At 33.3% G+C, this 15,293-nt stretch overlaps 1 protein-coding gene across 3 annotated transcripts in view; it reads left to right on the forward strand.

The window, feature by feature from the left end:
• Positions 1–8,774, forward strand: part of IL1RAPL1 (interleukin 1 receptor accessory protein like 1) — a 1,403,038-nt gene extending 1,394,264 nt beyond the window's left edge. For all 3 annotated transcript variants that reach the window (XM_003360251.5, XM_021080209.1, XM_021080210.1), the window contains exons 10-11: positions 2,010–2,180; positions 2,606–8,774. In XM_003360251.5, coding sequence (XP_003360299.3) covers positions 2,010–2,180; positions 2,606–3,324 — 890 coding nt within the window. In that variant the 3' untranslated portion in view covers positions 3,325–8,774. The remainder of the gene's footprint in view (positions 1–2,009; positions 2,181–2,605) is intronic.

The raw sequence follows: 15,293 nt of genomic DNA on the forward strand, positions 1-15,293 counted from the left end.
TCACGGACAAGGCAGGGGAATCAGAAACAGTGTCATGTTAGCAAAGGTAATATCCAGCTGGAACTTACTAATATTGGTGGACCAGTTGTTTACATCTCTTCAGAGTCATAAGTACTCTGTTCTTTTTGGTGTTCACATTGATCTAGTTTTCAAATACTTTTGAGCCTACAGAAAACAAAAGGCAAAGAATGAGGATATAGTCATTACACATCCCAGATTTAGGCAAATTTCAATACTTTATAGTGCTTTGTAAAAAATCGGAAGAGAACAACCTCCCAGAAAGAAAATAGTATATGAATATGCATGAAATCATTCCACAATTTGCAATCTGGCTTAAAATATATTTTTTTAATGTATGACTGGGTTCCTATGCTATACAGCAGAAGTTGACACAACACCATAAATCAACTTTCATTTAAAAAAACAAAGCTACCTCTTTGGTCCATGATGCCTGTACTACTCTTAGCAACACAATAATCCTCTGGAAATAGACTATTGACTTGTCTGCATCCTCTACTAGATGGGAGCTACTGACCCATATTGCAAAGGAAGATTTTTATCTCATAGATACTCATGTGATTAGTTAATAAATGGACATTTTAATTAAATATCAGTTAGTATTATTGCTTTATCAAGTGCTATTTCTATGATTTATTAATCAGCTGAAGTGTTTACATTAGTAAAATGTTTACCACTGTAGACTGCTGGCATATGTGTGTGGGCATGCTATAACAAACATAATTATTAATATTATAAAAATTGATTTTATTTATAATATGTATAATTATATGCTGGTTGAAGAATGAAGAAAATACCAAATACCAAAATATGACATGATTGGGATGATGACTTTTTTTTTTTAACATGAAAACTGCTTTTAGAAAAAGCTTCCACAGCTAAAGGTTTCCCCCCAACCCTGACCCCAGGGATATTATCATGGAGTTGGTAGCTTCTCCTATGCCTGTGTTAAGTTTAGGTGAAGTAAATAGTTTATGAGTTTTCCCCAAGTTATAAAGTGACTTTTAGGTGGCTCAAGATGATCAGACTACTAAAATGAATACACATCTATGAATCTTCAGAAGTGAGCTTTAGTGTCCTTGAAATCAAAAGGAGTATCCCAAAGCTACCCAGAGCCAGTCATGAAATGCCCCCTCTATCTTTGATTCTTTATATGCCAGAAGTTTTTAATTTTCCATGCCAAATGGCAGATTTATTTTGTTCTGAAATTTAAGAATGTTTCAATTCAACTTGCATCTTTTTCTCATTCTCATGTAAAAGGGGGGAAAATGAAGAAAGAAATCATATTTTAGAACTAAGTTTCATTCATTTATATTGTAATTTTTTATTTTTATAGTCAAACTCATTAACATGATGAAAATAATTTGGCAAGAATTTAGATCCAAGATAAATGGAAATCAGAAAAGCAATGTTTTTCTATAATAATTCAGCATATTAACAATTTCAGTCCTAAAATCTAAGAACCAGCTCCCAATGAAAAATTAATTATTTCAAATTTGGTTTTGTTTTCTTCCCCAACAGAAAATCAACACAGCGTACACAATCTAAAAACTATTCCTCCACAGTCAAGCCAGTTTCAGTTTTCTCTCCTTTTTTCAATAGGGTAAAATCACCAAAGGAAGGATTAGGTGAATGTACAATTATATAGAATAAGAGCATACTATCCAAATATGTGGCTTTTATAAACAGTCAAAATTGTTTATGATATGTGCAGCAAAAATGCTGGAAGTTACGTTTCACTGGTCTTTTCATTATTTTTTCTCTTGCTGTCTTAATAACAACAAAAAGTGTGACTCCTTTATACTCCCCAATTTGTTCCACAATACTTGGGATTATTGAATTCTTAATGAAAATGAATGAAGACTTCTTTCTTTGGCCTCCCAGAAGTGAGACATTTGGAGATACTTGTGAAATGAGGTGAATGTTCTCATAGCCTATTGTTTTCTTTGTAAAGTAGCAACTTCAACTTTACTCTGTAATGTTCTTGACAGATAATAAAGATTATGATGCATACTTATCATACACTAAAGTGGATCCTGACCAGTGGAATCAAGAGACTGGGGAAGAAGAACGCTTTGCTCTTGAAATCCTACCTGATATGCTTGAAAAGCATTATGGATATAAGTTGTTTATACCAGATAGAGATTTAATTCCAACTGGAAGTAAGTTAATGTCTTCATTTGAGAGTGTGCATATTCTTGTGTCTGTCTGTGTAATCATCATTTTTAGACAGAATTTTAACTTCTGCATATGTCAGTTTCTCAAGAAAGAAATGTCATTATATGTTCAAATGAAAAATGTTTCCATACCCCTGAGGAAGCTACTTCCATTATTCTATAAAGCATCTCATGTCATGAGTCTTGACATTTAAAGGAACCAAATGAGAGATTGTACCTGGGAAGACATTTCTAACATTGAGAGAAGCAAAACCCATACTTTATTCAAAGTGATCGTTGGCTATTTTCATCTTCTCAAGGGTTTACCCAACAACCAGCAATTCTCATTTAATGTGTAAAAGAGAATCTACTGTGGCTCTGGACCAAATGTTCAATTTACTTGTTCTGATAAACCCTTTTCTCTTTTGTAGCATACATTGAAGATGTAGCAAGGTGTGTAGATCAAAGCAAGCGGCTGATTATTGTCATGACCCCAAATTATGTAGTCAGAAGGGGCTGGAGCATCTTTGAGCTGGAGACCAGACTTCGAAACATGCTTGTAACTGGAGAGATTAAAGTGATCCTAATTGAATGCAGTGAACTACGAGGAATTATGAACTACCAGGAGGTGGAGGCCCTGAAGCACACGATCAAGCTCCTGACCGTTATTAAGTGGCATGGACCAAAATGCAACAAGTTGAACTCTAAATTCTGGAAACGTTTGCAATATGAAATGCCTTTTAAGAGGATAGAACCCATTACGCACGAGCAGGCTTTAGATGTTAGTGAGCAGGGGCCTTTCGGGGAGCTGCAGACTGTCTCGGCCATTTCTATGGCTGCCGCCACCTCAACCGCTCTAGCCACTGCCCATCCAGATCTCCGTTCCACCTTTCACAACACGTACCATTCACAAATGCGTCAGAAACACTACTACCGAAGCTATGAGTACGACGTACCTCCAACCGGCACCCTGCCTCTTACCTCCATAGGAAATCAGCATACCTATTGTAACATCCCTATGACACTCATCAACGGGCAGCGGCCACAGACAAAATCGAGCAGGGAGCAGAATCCAGATGAGGCCCACACAAACAGTGCCATCCTGCCGCTATTGCCAAGGGAGACCAGTATATCCAGTGTGATTTGGTGACAGAAAAGCAAGGGGCACTCTGTCCCTGGGAGTTTGAGTGGAGTCTGCAGTCCAGTGCCTGGAACTAAATCCTCGACTGCTGCTGTTAAAAACATGCATTACAATCTCTAGAACACGAGGAAAAACAGGGTCTTGTACATATGTTTTTTGCAATTTCTTTGTAGCATCAGTGTCCTCCTGTTTTATCATGTCTCCTACCATTACATTTTTTGACTTTGTTTTATATGTCATTGGAATTTGTAAATTTACATTTTTTTAAAGAAGAGACTTATGTATAGATAGAAAATCCTTTTTTTGCTTCATTAGTTTAGTTTTAGAATGGGCTTTTATTTCCTTTCCTTGATTTTCTTTTGCTTTTAACATTTCCTTGGGGTGCTTGGACAAATCTATCCGATGGGACAAGGAGCACCGGATCCTCTCTTGGGTTCTGCCTAGGATCGGCAGGGCCATGTGGGCCTTCAGAGAGCAGTGCAACGAATGCCAGCATTGCCATTTGGGGAAAAAAAAAAAAAAGATGAGAAGAACACTTGTTCATAGGAGGGCCCCGCCAATCAGAGCCCTGAATCTCTTCCTTGTCCTGCCTCATTCCCCACCTCTACCCTTCTAATGGCGGCATGATGTGTAAACTCTGAGAAAGGGTGGGGGTGGGTCTAACTGTCTTAACATTTACTTCACTGCTCGTCAGAATACACTCCAGACCCAAAATTGTGCTAGTCACTTGACAGTGACCACTACAGAGTGCTAAGAAGAGAAGATCAAGGGCATGAAAATGGGGGAGAGTGTGCTGTTTCTGTTTTTTAAATGAGTTGATGTACCCTTATATAAATATATATATATATATATATAAACACACACAACAAAACAAAAGAAACAAACAAAAAAAAAAAAAAAAGGAAAAAACAACAAAAAAATCAAGCCCTATATTTGATCACTTCCTGGAAAGGCATGAATGTGTTTGTGGCTGTTTTTGTTTAATATTCTACTTCCTCTTTTCCCTCTATAATTTTCTGCAAATGAGATTATGTGCAAATGCCAGGCAAGTTAACTCAAAAGGGTGAATTAACACAAGTCAAAATGAAATTTATATTGAAGGCTTCCAAACCAAAGGGAAGGACAGGATGTGTCATCGAATATGTTTTGTCACCTTGTATTATAGAAAATGTTATTTTCTAAAGAGTCAGAACAAATGTGTGAAACTTATTATGGAGTCCCCTTGTATTTAAATGTTAATTCAGTGTATTTAATTTTCAATGCTATATTCAGAATCAAGTGTTTGGTTTCAGTTTGTGAACATAAGCAGCACTTAATAATATCAAAGTGTTTATATAAGAACTCAGGAGGTCAAACATATGAATACCAACAGAAATCAGTATTTTAAAAATAAACATTATTTACACAAAATAGTTTTTAAATTAGATGAGAAAGTATTTAAAATAATTAATTTTACTGTATAAAGAATTAGTTTTATTTTAATTGTATAATTCTATCTTTCAGAAACAGTAAGCTGATGCTCCCAGGAAATTCATCCCCTACCATTTAGCTTTATGTTTGAATTCAATGACATAAGCAGCTAATACATATTCATGTTGAAAATGATGCAAAATCAATCATAAAGGAACTTGCAGAGGGCAGAATTGCTAAAGGGAAATAATACCTAAGTAGCTTTTAGTTTTAAAAAAATCAATGTGATGAAAACACTGATAATAGAACTTACGCATTACTTTAGTGATTCATTGTAGGAACTTCCGTTCCAGCCATTGTCTGTGGGCTTGTGTAGTGACTATTGTATGTTTGGTTTATTCCTACCACCATATAGTGAGAAAACAATTCTACAGTTTTGGTCACAATACTAAGATGTAAGTTGACTATGCACACAAAAATATAAATTTCAGTAGAGTTCATTGGGAAGGTTAAAATTGAATTGCAAATGTATGAGAGATGATTATAAGAATTTTGTAACAATATGAACATTTCATATTTGTGTAACAAGGTAAAGGAGCTTTAGGATGTGCATTGACTTTTATTTGGTAAAAAAGAAAAAAAAATGCTTATTTCCCTCACAACTCTGGGTCCTTCTCTACAATCTATTCTTTATTCCCATGCTCTCCCTGGACCTCTGTCACATTTTCTCAAACCAGACCTGAAGCTACACGGACACAAACTTTAAGGTCAGCTTTGCACATTGGTTATTTTCAGAATCCAAGAAGGCCATTGTTTAACTTTGTACTATGGACACCTGTCAGGGACTGGTGGCAGTGAACCTCATTGGACTGTATTCAAGACTCCCCCAGTGCTCAGAAAACTGTAATCATGGCAATGGCCTGGTTTATATCTTTGTTTTAGTTTTTTTTTTTTTAATTTTTTTAAGTGCACGATGGAAGTGTTGAATAAATGTAGAGGAAGTATTCAGACCACAGTCATATTTTAGGCATCCATAGGTGTTAATTTAGCTGCATTGGGAGTACATTTTTTGTTCTATTTTTAGTGTAGATTTAAGCACTTTGAATAAATAGCATGATTCAGGGATTGATGGGTAATATTTGATATTCTCACAACTTAAAAACTTTTTTTCCTCTAATGTTTTGTCATATTTTTAGAAAATGAAAAAAATGGAGAAGAGGCTATCTATGGCTTTAGAAACATTCTTCCCAAGTATTCCTCCATCAGCTCCATGTGAGAACAAATGAAGGAAACTGCCATGTGTTCACATGCTCTGTGTTTAACAAAAGTTATGTTAGAATTCACAATAAAGAGAGAAAAAAAATGTATTTTCCCTAGTGCTTAGGTTTCATCCTTCTCTTTTTTCCAGCGGGAGCTGTGGGAGATAAGAATATTCTAGTGGTAAAAAACACAGTTGAAAGTGTGAATATGTTAGCCAAGCTAAGGGAAATAATGGGCTTCTGGACTTGGACCTGTGCAAGGTTTGGTATTTAATGCCTGTTTTTCATCATTTGCTGCTTAGATTCCAAGTGACATGTCATGGAATTGTAAGGCCACCTGGTTCTTTAATGTGACTTCTACTTGCTACCTATGAGCGTCCCACTCTTTATATTGGTGCTCAAATCTTTGATTATTTAATTTGTAATCCATTCCTTAGGTCTTCTATGGGCAGAGAAAAATTTGTATCTCATGCATCCAGCTGATTTAAGATCAATTATATAAAAAAAATCCAAGACACAATGAGACCTGAACCTACTCTATTCGTATAGTTAATCTTCTGGTTATTCAGTCAACCATTTTGTGTTTCTTACTTTCTTCAGTATATGTATTTGAACACTCTTGACTTAAATACCTTGATACTACTTTCTTCTTTATTTCGTTATTATTTAGCATTTTATAACAAGAACAAATATTAACTGAGAGCCAACCCTAAACTCCAAGTAAGTTTTGTTTATCCTAGAATAGTCATTAACTTTGACATATCCCACCTATGTAAATTAAGAACATTATTTCTAGGAAAACATTAAGTCATACATTTGTAAATTATTTTCTGATTCTCGAATGATACCCTAGTTCTCCTTTTTCTAAGAAGCATTTTTTATCTTACGCTTAATTTTTTTTCTTTTTTAAATTTAAGCTTATATCATTAGTCCCAGAAGAAAGCTTATTGAAATTCAGAGGAGACCATAGATATTGTGTAAGTAAAATGACTGAGTGGAAATAAGAGAATATACATAGACAGAGGAAGAAAATCCCTTACTCTTTCTGATATGAATTTGCTTGAACATTATTCCCATTATTGTCATAGTTGATTAAAAGAGATGAAATACTGTTAAATGGGTTAGCAATCCTACCTAGGACACATTTTGTTATTGTTCAATAAGGGGTATTTTAACAATATATGTGGTTGTTACAAAGAAATGATGCAACTGAGTTCTCTCAAAGGAGCAGCTTGTTAATGGAAGCTGAGCTGTACCTTGCCTTATCACTTACCCTTCCCACCCTATTGTTTTGAACAAAGAAAGTAACAACTCTCAAATTTGCATTATCCTTAACAAAAGACCTTAAACTTGGGTTCAAGGACACCTTGAGTCTGTGAAAAGGATTAAAGGAAATAACAAGCCCTTGAAGTTCCAGAGAGAATCGTGAATGTGTGCAAAACTGTGTTTTCTGGGATTTGAGTCTCAAAAATATCTATCATCTAAGAAGCTATTGATGTTTGGATTTAGAGCATATACTCAGAAACTGACATTCAGATAAACCACATATCTTGCAGGCACTGTTATTGCTGCAATTCCTTGCTGTCATTCAGAGGATGATTATTGTTCTTTTAACAAACAGAAGCAATTCCTCTTCCAACACGACCCAATTTTGTGGGAGACCTGGTTTATAGAGAGGAAAAACTTTGACCGATGACAAGTAGTTCATTCCCAAATAAATGAGAGTTGACTAATTACTATGAGAGTTTACTCATTTTCTAATTTACTCAAAAGATAGTTGGGGTGGAATGTGAAATCATGCAATTTGGCATGATGCCTTATTTCATTGAACTTTTTTATGATTTGATTTAATCCTGTTTCCTACAACAAAACTAAGAAGAATTAATTTAGTATAGGAGTAGAAGAAACAACCATTTGACATGTTTTTCCTAAGGGACCCAGTTTTCTTATGCCAAGATTTAGAATTTGTTATATGCTTGGTTTGCTGCAACTGTGCTTTTGCTAGTTTCAGGTTTTATGATATAACTTTAGGGAAATATGAAAAATTTTGAGAATAAACTCAAAATAACTGAGGTGGTGGTAATTTAAAGTTTCACTTTTTACTCATATTTGGCAGCAAGATGAAAGTTTGTGCTGTGTTAGTAATTAAGATACTGTCACAAGGAGCTGTTAAAACCTGACTAAATTTGAATAAAGAGAAGGATGATGATGATGACTTCATCCTAATCCTAATCTTATGTATTTTGTCATCATTAGACTTCAGTCACATGCATAGAAAATGCCCAGACTAAAAAGAAGGAATTTAGCTCTAATCTTCCATCAAGTATCATTTCTTCCTTCCAGGCTCAGAATATAAAACATCTCTCCATTATACACACATAAGATACATAAAAAGAAAAATATCCTTCTGCCTTTAATAAATGATCCTCTAAATAGTCTCTGAGTTCAGTGACAAACTCGTGTTTCTGAATTGTTCATTCAAGTGAAGTAAGGCACTGTTGTTTTTCTACCACTCATTCCCTTCATTGATACATCCCCCAGGGTCCACAGCCTGAAAAGTAATCTCTTTATAACAAACAAACAACAAACAAAGGCAATCACTCTGTCATCACAGGTATTCCCTCTACTACTAAATGAGTAGAAACTGAAGAACTGCACATGAACTTGAGACTATTACTTGTAATATTGATGTTGTGTAAATTTCAGTCTTCATAGTCCAGATAACCTTAAGTTTCAAAGGGCATGCTGGTCATTAAAAAAAAAAAAAAAAAAAAAAGATTTAATGTAAAATGACATACTACATAGTGCATGAACATGTGGCAAAGTAATTTGGGTCTATCCTTACTAGTCAATGAGAGACTAAATTTGGGGAGATCAGATATGAGTGTTTTAAGTTAATTCTCAACTGGGATGAAGACATCTCTATGTTAGGATACATGGACGGTTGTCCATATTCCTTGCAACATATGCTCCTGGTAGCTAGACTCCTTAGTGTGTTCTTTCCACCAAAGTAGTGGGGATATGTTCATATAATCTGCTATTGAATTGTACAAACTTTTACATTTTCAGAGTTTGAGGGAACCCAAATAGGAAAGTGAATTTAGTCATTTTCCTCTGCTGGTGTTCAAGTCAAATTTTAAACTCAGATACTCTCAGATATGTTCTACAGTCAGTAAAAAGTGCATTTTACATAGTGTTTCCCTTTAGTTTTGCCTACTCTCTTTGATTTTGTACAATCTAGAATGTAACTTGTGTAGGTGATGGAGGCGCTCTTTTTTTTTTCTTAGAATACTTAACAATTACATATTTGGTTTTGCTTTGACTAGCAATAGGAAAATAGACAAATACAAGTGTAAAAATGAGAAATTTTAAACTTGAATTATAATTTGTGTTTTATAGTCGTTTCATAAGTCTGTTGCTCTCTATGAGTATGCTCTCTATATATCCTGTAAAAATAAATTTATATGTTACATAGAAATTCAAGAAATTAAATTATTTATTAAGCTACAAATGTTTCTTCTGGTTTCTACCTGATCATAGATGAAAATAAATTAAATAATGTGTTGTTGGAACCTATGTAAGTACCTTCATTAATTTGACAACTCTTGTTATACTTTTCTTTCCTTCTCTGTTTATGTCTGTATAAGCTTATATTTCGTAGACTTAATTCCTATTATGATTATGACGAAAGGAACTTAAGAAATGGTCATTGGCTGAACAAAAAGTAAAACCTTGTTAAAAAATCAAGTCCAATTATAATCCCTCTCTTTTTCTTCACTACTGGATTTGAATCACAAACTCAAGCTCTTAAAAGTCATTATCAGGTTAATAATCTTTTCAAAGTTAAATTCTACATCTTCTCCTTCATCCATGTCATAATATTCTTTGAGGAAGAGAAATGAAAGGAATGATTACATGTGAATCCTCCTTGCTGTTTCTTTTCTTTACTTCTTGCTCCCTGGGTATTTTATCCCTTTCTTTTTAAGGTACTATTCATGTAAGGACCTTAAAATAAAGTTCCCTCAGGTAATATTTTAAAGTGACCAACATCATTAATCATCTTTTTTTTTTTACTCTATTTGCACCTAGTTGTAGTGCACAGTTATTTCTAAAGGAAAATGTTTTGGGCCTTACTTTGCATTTTATGTTAAGATAAATAAAGTTATTTGGGGAGAGGGTAATGGTGGTATATCTTTCCATCACAAGTATAACATGTGAACAACCATAAACCTCTTAGAATAAATGGGCTGTTTAGGCAAAATTCATATCTTAGGACAGCCTTTTAAGAAATATTTATCAAAGATGAAGCAGAGGTAAATCATTATGAAAAATGGAGAGTAATTTTTTTTACAACTGTAAGATTATTTTAAGTTGAATTTCAAAGTAATTAATATACTTAAAATTTCATAGAATCATTTCTACTTCAGTAGGTTTTTTCATTATGAAAAATAACTTCTACTGAAAAGCAAAATGTAATATGGATTATGACTCAGTGTATAATTTCCATATTGTTTTTTAAATTGTGAATCATAGGGCCTGACCCATTATTAAAAATATTAGGAAGGAATTGATAGTTGAAGAACATTTGGGATTTTGTATGCACCTCACATACACACACATAATTCTCAGGAACTTTCAATTACACTTATATTATTAGCAGGGGATTAAAAGACTGATACTCATGGAACATCTTATTTCTAGAAGATTCCTAATTGATATCAGATCTACATTTACTAAAAAATAGAAACATAGAATGAGGCAAATATTCAGAGAATTAAAAAAGTGGTGACCCACTCACTTATTACTATGGAATTTTTTAACATGTATGTATGGCCTATAAAAGTAATTCAAATCAATTCCCTAATTAACCTTGCATTTTCAATCAATGTTTAATGCCCAATGAAACTGGTGTGTGGGGGGAAGGGTGGGGTAAAGTTCTTAAGGATAGAGAACATCTAAATTTGACAAATAATTTATCCAATTTTTTATCCAAATGAAGGAATTTTTATCCCAATGATATATTGGTTTCACATGGTACACAGAGGGAAGTTTTTATTTGAGGTTATGTATTTGATTTAAAATATGTTAGGATTTAAAAAAAAAAAACTTAAGCAGTAATCAGACTTGACTTTATGGATACTATTTCTGGTAGAATAATATATACTAAATGATTTAAACAAAAACATAGGTAAATAATAGTCTAGAGGTGGTAAATGGCAAAAGTCATCAAGATGGTTTGTGAATGACTGCATTATAGAAAAACTGCTAAGGCAGTCCAATTTCTAACTTCTTTCTGGGAAATAAAAACCAATAAAAGGCTAACATCCTAAAAATCAGAGAGCAGAAGGACAAGTCAAAAGCCTGCATAAATGATGAACAGAACTATAAAATGATGAAAATCAATAGCTGGTTTAAATTAAACAATGGAATATCTCAGTTCTTCTATTGTCCTTGCCAATGAAGAACTATTTACACCACCATGAACTTGAAAGGAAAATAGGGCTCTGAATGAAAACCCTTTCTTCAATGGTCTCAGCATGCTTTTCCTAATTAAAATGGAAAATTTATTGCTAATCATTATAAAGTATGAATAGAAATTATGATTTTGGCATGCTTGATACTGAGACATAATGGCTTGGTGAGATGAGCTAATTCTTCTATAGCATCCTTCCAATTCTAAGACCTAGGTATACCTTGAACCACCTGGGTAAGTTTGAAAACTCCTAAAGTCCCAGAAATTTCAGCTGAAAACTAGTCTGGCATTTTCCCCTTTTGATAGTTAGTTTAATAAACCCTCCAAATGCTTCTATAAGAAAACCAGAATTGAAAACTATTGGAGTCAAAAAGATGGGTCTCAAATTTTAGACTTCAGAACAATTTCCTGGAAAGTTCATTAAAAATGGAAATTCAAATCAAACACCAATAGTACTGGAGTGGGGCCCAGAATCTATTTACTTAACATGCTTCACAAATGACTCTAATGTGGAGGCCCAAGGACCCCTTTTTGAGAAATACAGGTGTGGGATTTATTGTTTCTGTCATTACAACCACTGTCACTCTTTGGAATACAAAATTGATGTTTGAAATGGATGAATTTCACCATAAATTGGGTATTTCTTTTTTTTTAATAACTCCTCTTAGTTTGTTCACCAGAACTCAAAATGAAATCCTGAAAAAAGCTGAATGATAAGGACAATGACATTTTATTTGAGAATATCTCAAAAAGAAAGAAACTAAAATGGTCAAGAAAACTGAGTCCAACTCTGTCATGAAATATGTGACTTCAAAAAAGTAATTGTACCTTTGTAGAAGAAAAAAAATATGCTAATAGTCAAGTATTCATTAAAAATACACCTTCCTTTTAAGAGATTACAGGTCTATTGTAACTTCCATTTCCATTAAAGAAGAAAAATAGCAAAATTAGGGATACCAAAGATATTGGGTGTGAAAATAAATCAATATAAAATTTGCTAAATTTTTTGGACTTATTTATTTTTCCTCATTTTAACGATGAATTCATCAAAAGATGAACTCTAATGAAAACTTTTCCAAATGTCCTTTAGGATTAGAATCGCTTATAGCATTTGTTAAAAGCATAGATTATTGGCTCACACTCCAAAACTATTGAATACTAGGAAATCTTTATGATCATGTTATTTGTAGAACCCTATTCTAATGAATGATGTAAAGTCTGAGACTATATCCATACAGTGCCAGTACATTTAGTTAATTCTATGTGAGATGGCAAATGCATTCTCTTCACATTATTTCGCAAGGATGATAAGCTACACAACAATGACAAACCAGTTGGTTCTTTATTTCACACCTCAGTCAAGTTTCCTGACTAAGTATTTCCAGCCATGTATATTTATCTCACTGGGCTCATGTTGATCCTTATGTTCCTTGTTATTCAGGAATGACTACCAATCATAAGGTTGCTAGCTTCTGTTTCTTAAGAGGAATGTCCTATCTGATGTCTGATTGTCACAAACTAATCATGCCACTCATCCTAAGTGCAAATTTCAAGGACATGGCTTCTGTTAGTTAAGAAAAAATATTTTCATACATTCTTTGCAGAGCAAGCCACATCAAAGGGTTTCAAGAGAATAGGTTTAAGTTTTTCCACACATATGCTAGTGACTTCCACAGCCACTGTAGGCCCTCTGACCACCAAGAGTTTTGTAATACTAGAACATCAAAAAATAATATTCAAGGGTAGAATTTGAGAGCTATAGCCTTTTTTATTTCTACACTAAACTAAAATAGACAATATACCATTTGAGCTGGATTTATTTTTCAGAATGTGTTCTGGACAACAGCAATTCAAAATAGTCAACTTTGACCACATATAGTATTGAGTATGCCAAATTAGCGTACATGGGTGCATGGATGAGTAAGGTGTGTGCACTTTAATTGAAAACACTAACATTACATTTAAATAGCCTTAATCAATAGATGTGCTACATTAAATAAACAGTTGTATGAGTTCCCAAGATAGCACACTCCATCAGGAAATTACCCAGTGAATCACTTTGGCACAGGCTAAAAATAAATACCCAGGTTTCTGTTCAACTCACTTTTCTTTAAGGACATGCATTTTATCTTAAAGGAGAGAGTCAGCTCATTCTTGTTTTTCCCATAAAATTTTAGTGATTGTTTCCATTTCCTATTTTTTCCATTACGTGATAGCCCTGAATTATTTATTCATAAAAAATGGAGGAGGCATTGCACTCAGCAACTATCACAAGAAAAGCCTATGAAAGCACCAAAGTTATTACTATGAGTTCCCTATCTTTTAGTCGATTTTATTTTTCCAGGGCTGTGAAATAACTAATTTTTCAGATTCCATTTAAATTATGTGCTTAGCAAATAACATATCCTCAGCAAAGCCTAACTTTAGAAATACAGTTACTGACAGAACACTGTAAACCAGCTATAATGGAAAAAAATAAAAATCATTATACAAACAAAAAAATAAAATAAAATAAAACTTTTCACTAGCAAAAAAGAAAAAAAAGGAAAAAAGAAATACAGTTACTGATAAGTGTTGGTTTGGTTTTTTTTTTAGTTTTCTCTTGCTTTACAGAATCTGTACCATCACTGAAGTGAAATAGAAACACAATGGAATTAAGTGAATTTACAACTGTATAAATATTACAACTTAAGTGTTCCATGCTATGAGGTGACCTTGTATTCATAGTCATCTTCGAAATGGGCATCAGAATGAATATCTAGCTATGTATTTTCATGAGAAAACAGGACATGCAACAAGAAATTACAGGAAGGGGATAGCAGATTCCTGCTGGTGTAGCAGTTGTGTTGATATCTTTAAAGATCTTTAAAGAAGTATACTTTTATGTTGATATTTCTAACAATTTTAACTATGGATTATAGGTAAGACAATATAACTGACTGTAGCAAGTATAACATACTTAGCATTTTGTACTTTCGTTTTTAAGAGAGAAGGAGATCACTCACTAAATATGAATGCTGCATATGTTAGCAATAGAGATAGTGTTTTTGTAATTTTGATTGCACTTGCCTTAAATTTTTTCCAAAAAGAAATTATATATATAATAAACACAGATGAGGATGGTTAAAGAACATTGTTTAAAACTAGGCAAGTTCTGCACTGATTATACTTTTTTACATAATTTAATGCATAATGGCAGAGTATATTTGCCAGATCCATGTAAAGAGTATATGAGCACATGATAACAGCAGTTTGTATAAGCACAAGGTGTTCTATGTTTAGATTAAAAATTAACAATGATAACTTTTGGTGTGACTGCTTTAAATTTCAAAAAGTTGGATGTTTAAAGATAAATTTATTACTTGCATAAGAATATTTTTGTATAATATTGGGAAAGGTTTAAAAATGGACTTGCTTTATGGAGTGCATTTTTGGAGAAAATAAACAGGGTATGTGTCTAGTTTGTAAGATGTTTTCTTTCAAGATTACTCTTTCACTGGTTAAATGCAAGGATATGATGACTTGAAGTACTTTTTTGTGTAAACTAAACAATACCAACAACAACAAGAAAAATAAAGCAATGTGAATAAGTTGCGTATGCAAACTTCTTTTGATCAATGCCAGTAAATCCTGAAAACAATAACAAAGATCCATTTTTGTGAGTATAATGCTAGAAATAGTCATATAAATGTGATTTGCCATTTGATGCATGAGCATATATCCATTATATGAAAAATATAAAAAGTGTTCTGATTTTCAGAAAATTTTTATTCTTCATGCTTCACTTTACAGTTTTATTTATTTTCTAAAATTAAGAACAGGAAGACAATTTAATA

This window comes from Sus scrofa, chromosome X (genome assembly GCF_000003025.6).
Source record: "Sus scrofa isolate TJ Tabasco breed Duroc chromosome X, Sscrofa11.1, whole genome shotgun sequence".
Taxonomy (NCBI): domain Eukaryota; kingdom Metazoa; phylum Chordata; class Mammalia; order Artiodactyla; family Suidae; genus Sus; species Sus scrofa.